The 7453-nt window shown below is 38.2% G+C and overlaps 1 protein-coding gene across 1 annotated transcript; it reads left to right on the forward strand.

The window, feature by feature from the left end:
• Positions 1–2409: 2409 nt before the first annotated feature.
• LOC132008706 (ubiquitin-conjugating enzyme E2 N-like) lies at positions 2410–3026 on the forward strand. Its single transcript, XM_059387289.1, has one exon. It carries the CDS (start codon positions 2446–2448, stop codon positions 2902–2904), a length of 459 nt encoding a protein of 152 aa, XP_059243272.1. The 5' UTR covers positions 2410–2445; the 3' UTR covers positions 2905–3026.
• The last annotated feature ends 4427 nt before the right edge of the window (positions 3027–7453 follow it).

Below are 7453 nucleotides of genomic sequence, written 5' to 3' on the forward strand. Positions count from 1 at the left end.
CCGTGTTCATCAGAGATATTAGTCTATAATTCTCCTCTTTGGTGGCATCTTTGTCTTGGTTCAGGATCAAGATAATGCAGTCCTCATTTAAAAAAAAAAAGTCTGGATGTTTTTCTTCTCTATTTTTGAAACACCTTCAGAAGAATAGGTATTAGTTCTTCTTTAAAAGCTGGGTAGAATATGCCTGTGACACCATCTAACCCTGGACTTTTTTTGGGGGGGTGGTAAGATTTTGGTTGTTGCTTCAATTTCCTTCTGGTTATGGGTATGTTCAGGTTTTTAGTTTCTTCCAATTTCAGTTTGTGTAGTCTATAAGTTTCTAGGAATGTACCCATTTCTTCCAGATTGACTAATTTGTTGGCATATAAGATGCTCTTAAAGTTTTTTGTATTCCTTGGTATTGGTGGTGATTTCACTGCTTTCATTCATGATTGTACTAATTTGGGGCCTTTCTCTTTGCTTTTTGATAAGTGTGACCAAAGGTTTATCGATCTTATTAGCTCTTTCAAAGAACCAGCTTCTAGTTTCATTGATCTCTTTTACTGTTCTTTTAGATTCTATTTCATTGATTTCTGTTCTATCTTTATTATTTCTATTCTCCTGCTTGCTTTAACCTTCATTTGCTGTTCTTTCTCCAGTTTCTTTATGTGTAAGGTTAGTGTGTATTTGACGCTTTTCTCATTTTTGTATTGCTACGTATTTCCTTGTTAGGTCTGCTTTTCCTGTATCCAAAGTTTTGAACAATTGTGTTCTCATTTTCATTAGTTTCCATGAGTTTTTAAAATCCTTCATTAATTCGATGATTGTCCCATTCATTCTGTAGTAGGATGCTCTTTAACCTACAAATATTTCAGTTCCTTTCAAATTTTCTCTTTTGACTGAGTTCCAGTTTCAAAGCATTTTGTTCTGAATATATGCAGAGAATAAGCCCAATCTTTTTGGTATCAATTGAGACCTGATTTCTGACCCAGTATATGATCTATTCTGGAGAATGTTCCATGTGTGCTAGAGAAGAATGTGTTGTCTGTTGCTTTAGAATGAAATGTTCTGAATAAATCTGTGAAGTCCATCTGGTTCAGTGTGTATTTCAAAGCCCTTCTTTCCTGTCAATCTTTTACTTAGATGATCTGTCCATTGCTGTGAGTCCTGTGTTGAAGTCCCCTACTAGTATTGTATTATTATCAATATGTGACTTTAATCTGATTGTTAATTTACTGATATAATTGGATGCTCCCACATTAGAAGCATAAATATTTATCATTTTTAAATCTTCTTGTTGGATAGACCCTTTATGTATGATATAGTCTCTTCATCCCTTACTACAGTTTTTGGTTTAAAATCAAATTTGTCAAGTTGCATTCTCGGAGTGGGGAGGCAAGGTGTTGACAGAGTAGGAGACCTTATTTCATCTGGTCCCTTGAATTTAGTTGGATATCTATCAAACCTTTCTGAATACACATGACTTCAAACTGAGACATAAGAAAATATATCTGGACCACTACAAGCAGAAAAAAAAAATGTACAGAAATCAGTGGCTTTCTTATACACTAACAATGAAAATACAGAAAGGGAAATTAGAGAATCAGTTCCACTTACTACAGCACCAAGAACCATACGATACCTGGGAATAAACCTAACCAAAGAGGTAAAGGATCTTTACTGGAGGAACTACAGAACACTCATGAAAAAAAGTGAAGAAGACACAGAAAGATGGAAGACCATTCCATGCTCTTGGATCGGAAGAATAAACACTGTTAAATGTCAATACGGCCTAGAGCAATCTATACTTTTAACACTATTCTGGTCAAAATTCCACTGGTATTCTTCAAAGAGCTGGAGCAAATAATCCAAAAGTTTGTATAGAATCTGAAGAGACCCTGAATCACTAAGGAAATGTTGAAAAACAAAAATAAAAGTGGGGGCATCACGCTACCTGATTTCAAGCTTTACTACAAAGCTGTGATCACCAAGATAGCATGGGACTGGCACAATAACAGACACATAGACCAGTGGAACAAGTAGAGAGCCCAGATATGGACCCTCAACTCTATGGTCAAATAATCTTTGACAAAACAGGAACAAATATACAGTGGAAAAAAGACAGTCTCTTCAATAAATGGTGCCGGGAAAACTGGGCAGCTATATGTAGAATGAAACTCAACCATTCTCTTACACCGTACACAAAGATAAACTCGACATGGATAAAAGACCTCAACATGAGACAGGAACCCATCAGAATCCTAGAGAAGAATATAGGTAGTAATCTCTTCTATATCAGCCACAGCAACTTCTTTCAAGATATGTCTCCAAAGACAAAGGAAACAAAAGCGAAAATAAACTTTTGGGACTTCATCAAAATCAAAAGCTTCTGCACATACAAGGAAACAGTCAAGAAAACAAAGAGGCGAGAGTCGAGACCAGAGGCCAAACTCGGGATCTGACAAGATGGCCGGGCTGCCCCGCAGGATTATCAAGGAAACCCAGCGTTTGCTGGCAGAACCAGTTCCTGGCATTAAAGCAGAACCAGATGAGAGCAACGCCCGTTATTTTCATGTGGTCATTGCTGGCCCTCAGGATTCCCCCTATGAGGGAGGGACTTTTAAGCTTGAACTATTCCTACCAGAAGAATACCCGATGGCAGCCCCTAAAGTACGTTTCATGACCAAAATTTATCATCCTAATGTAGACAAGTTGGGAAGAATATGTTTAGATATTTTGAAAGATAAGTGGTCCCCAGCACTGCAGATCCGCACAGTTCTGCTATCGATCCAGGCTTTGTTAAGTGCTCCCAATCCAGATGATCCGTTAGCAAACGATGTAGCAGAGCAGTGGAAGACCAACGAGGCCCAAGCCATAGAAACAGCTAGAGCATGGACTAGGCTATATGCCATGAATAATATTTAAAATCGATCTGATCATCAAGTGTGCATCACTTATCCTGTTCTGCCAAGACTTCTTCCTTTTTTGTTTGCATTTAATGGACACAGTCTTAGAAATATTACAGAATAAAAGCCCAGACATCTTCAGTCCTTTGGTGATTAAATGCACATTAGCAAATCTATGTCTTGTCCTGATTCACTGTTGTAAAGCATGAGCAGAGGCTAGAAGTACCATCTGGACTATTGTGAAACGTTTAAAAGCAGCGGCCCTTCTCTGCTTTTATTCATTTCCCCCATCATGGTTAAGCACTGTGAATGAAGGTAGTTGTCAGGGTTAGCTGCAGGGGTTTGGGTGTTTTTCTTTATTACTTTTTTGAGGGGGAGAGGTAGTTTTATTTTAATTTTATGGGCTCCTTCCCCCTTTTTATGGTGATCTAATTGCATTGGTTAAAAGCAGCTAACCAGTTCCTTATAATATGCTCTCTAGCCAAGTCTAACTTTATTTAGACACTGTAGATGGACAAGCTTGATTGTTTGAACCAAAATGGGAACATTAAACAAACATCACAGCCCTCACTAATAACATTGTGACTTTGCTGTCAAGTGTAGAATCCTTCCTTCAGGAAAAAGCTTGTGACCATTTTGTATGGCTTGTCTGGAAACTTCTGTAAATCTTATGTTTTAGTAAAATATTTTTTGTTATTCTAAAAAAAAAAAAAGAAAAGAAAACAAAGAGGCAACCCACCAATGGGAGAAAATATTTGCAAATGACAGTACAGACAAAAGCTTGATATCCAGGATCTATAAAGAACTCCTGAAACTCATCACACACAAAACAGACAATCATATCAAAAAATGGTCAGAAGATATTGACAGACACTTCTCCAATAAAGACATACAAATGGCTCTCAGACACATGAAAAAATGTTCATCATCACTAGCCATCAGGGAGATTCCAATTAAAACCACATTGAGATATCACCTTACACCAGTTAGAATGGCCAAAATTAGCAAGACAGGAAACAACATGTGTTGAAGGGGATGTGGAGAAAGGGGAAACCTCTTACACTGTTGGTGGGAATGCAAGTTGGTGCAGCCTCTTTGGAGAACAGTGTGGAGATTCTTCAAGAAATTAAAAATAGAACTTCCCTATGACCCTGCCATTGCACTCCTGGGTATTTATCCCAAAGATACAGATGTAGTGAAAAGAATGGCCATCTGTACCCCAATGTATATAGCAGCAATGGCCATGGTCGCCAAACTGTGGAAAGAACCAAGATGCCCTTCAACGGACAAATGGATAAGGAAGATGTGGTCCATATACACTATGGAGTATTATGCCTCCATCAGAAAGGACGAATACCCAACTTTTGTATCAACATGGACGGGACTGGAAGAGATTATGCTGAGTGAAATAAGTCAAGTAGAGAGAGTCAATTATCATATGGTTTCACTTATTTGTGGAGCATAACAAATAGCATGGAGGACATAGGTAGTTAGAGAGGAGAAGGGAGTTGGGGGAAATTGGAAGGGGAGGTGAATCATGAAAGACTATGGACTCTGAAAAACAATCTGAGGGTTTTGAAGGGGCGTGGGGTGGGAGGTTGGGGTACCAGGTTATGGGTATTAGAGAGGGCATGGATTGCATGGAGCACTGGGTGTGGTGCAAAAAGCATGAATATTGTTACACTGAAAAGAAATTTTAAAAAATCACTGCTTTTTGAAATGTAGGAGGCATGGAACATTGATTCTGCAGGGAAATAGTGGAAGACAAATGTCAGAGGGAAGGAGCCTCCATAAGTTGGCTACAGGAAAGAGTTATAAACTTGGAATCCAAAATTTGAACCCTTAGACATCTGCTCTGGTGAGGAACATGCTCTTTTGAGGAGGGCACAGGGGATAAAGAGGGCAGTATTCTCAGTGGGCATTTATGGTTTCAGGATCCCAGGAGACTCTGAAAGAAAAGGGGAGACTGAACTGATACAGTGTCCAAAGATTGGAGCTAGGAGCCTGGTTATGTTCAGTGAGCCTAGAAGGAACTCTCAGCTCAGATTTCCATAAATCACAAGCATGATCAGTAGGGAGGCCACTCTTTGACTGAGCACCCTGAAAAGGTGTGACACATGCAGGCCCTCTACCATCCCTTAGCAGGGCAAAAGAGTTTGCCCATGGCTAGGCAATATCTCTCAGGCCAGAGTTGGCCATTGTTGGGTATGCAACCCAGGTCACTGTGGTTTTTAGCAGCACAGACAAAAAAGGAGACAGTGTGACCTGGAGGGCTTTCTAGAGAACAGCCTGTGATCTATGTTCTGAGACAAAATTTTGGACACAGTCACTTCTGCTCTGACTCTTGGAAGGGACACAGAAACCTTCCAGGGAATGCCGCCAGAAGACAAAAGCCACCCAAAACTGGATCTCACTGAGTCCATCCTCCACCACAGGGAGCAAGACAATTCTGCTCCAACAGGGTTGCCTGTGTAAAAATGGGGCAGTTCCCTTCTACCAGAAGATAGGCTGGAAGAACAATAGACCAAGAACCATAAAGTTGCTATAGAACAGGTGCATCTTGCTTGGATAGTGGTCAATAGTTTAGAATGAGTCAATTATCGTATGGTTTCCCTTATTTGCTGGGCATAACAAATAATATAGAGGAATGGGGAATGGAGATGAGAAGGGAGTTGAGGCAAATTGGAGGGGGAGATGTACCATGAGACACTATTGACTCTGAAAAACTATCTGAGGGTTTTGAAGGGGTGGGGGGGTGGGAGGTTGGGGGATCCAGGTGGTGGGTATTATGGAGGGCAAGCATTGCATGGAGCACTGGGTGTGGTGCAAAAACAATGAATTATGTTACTCTGAAAAGAAATTTTAAAAAACATATGATCTGCTTAATTGATGAAGAAAAAACATCTGACAAAGTATGACATCCATCCATGATTAAAACCCTCAAGAAAGTATGAGTAGAGGGAATGTACCTCAACATAATAAAGGCCACATATGTAAAACACAAAACTAGTGACATCCACAATGGGGAAAAACAGAGCCTTTCTTACGGTCAGGAGCAAGACAGGGACATCCACTCTCATCATTGTTCATTGATATAGTACTGAAAGTTCTAGCCTCAGCAATCAGAAAACAAAAGCAGTAAAAGGCATCCCAACTGGGAAGAAGGAAGTAATACTTTTTCTATAGACATGACACTCTATATAGAAATCTTTAAAGACTCCAACAAAAAAATTGTTAGAACTGGTACACGAATTCAGTAAAGATTCATGCTACAAAATCAACATACAAGTATCTGTTGCACGTCTATACACCAATAATGAAGCAGCAGAAAGAGAAATCAAGGAATTAATCCCTTTTAGGATTGCTACAAAAATTGTTGATACCTAGCCATAAACTCAAACAAAAAGTTAAAAGTTATATATATATATATATATATATATATATATATATATATATATATATATATATCTTAAATTATAAAACATTGGTGGAAAAAATTGAAGATGGCACAAAGAAATGGGAAGACATTCCATGCTTATAGATTGGAAGAATAAATATTGTTAATATGTCTCTAGTACCCAAAGAAATCAACACAGTTTATGTATCCCTATCAAAATAGTGCCAGCATTTATCACAGAGTTAGAACAAACAATCCAAAAGTTTGTATAGAACCACAAAAAAATCCCTAATAGCCAAAGGAATCTTGAAAATGAAAGGCAAACCCAGAATCATCCAAATCTGGATTTCAAATCTGTATATTACAATGTGGTTTTGATTTGGATTTCCCTGATGGCTAATGATGTTGAACTTTTTTTCATGTGTCTGTTAACCATATTTATGTCTTCTGCACATTTTTTCACGTGATCATTTGTTTTTTGGGTGTTGAGTTTGATAAGGAATTTATAGATCTTAGATACCAGTCCTTTATCTGTAGTGGCATCTTGACTTGATTTTTCTCAGGCTACAGTAACAGACAAGCCAGAACATTACAAGTACGTTTCACTCATTTCTTTCTGAGAAAGAAACTGGAAATTGGGCAGCTCACTCCCAAATCTGTGTACACTGTGCTAGAAAGAAGGTAATGTAAGAAGGGAACAAAAGTGCCAGAAAACTCCCTGTAGTTTATTTTTATCAGTTAGATGTTTGCTTGGTTTTTGCAGCTTTTTAAATAATTTCTAGGGTTCCCACAAAGCAAATTTGGGCTGCATGTTGTTATTTGGTGTTTCCATGGGTAAACAAAGGTCTCAGAGCTTTCTACTCTGTCACCTTGCTGACATGACTTTAATCTTTTGTCTAGTAAGCCCTATGTTTGAGTTTCCTGTATGGTTTCTGTCCCTTTCTTTTGTTCTTTTAAATGGGGCATAACTTACAGGGTTGTTTTTTTTTTAATAAGCCTTGTAATTTTTTGTATGAAAATTATATATTTTAATATTATAATGTAGTAACTCTGAAAGTCAGATTTATTTCTTCAAGGTTCAATAAATCTCTTGATTGTTGGACACTGAAGTAGTCAATTTTTGGACACTTTTTCAAACTATTTTGCAAAGACTATTCATCATTTTTGATCA

This window comes from Mustela nigripes, unplaced genomic scaffold (assembly GCF_022355385.1).
Source record: "Mustela nigripes isolate SB6536 unplaced genomic scaffold, MUSNIG.SB6536 HiC_scaffold_722, whole genome shotgun sequence".
Lineage (NCBI taxonomy): Eukaryota > Metazoa > Chordata > Mammalia > Carnivora > Mustelidae > Mustela > Mustela nigripes.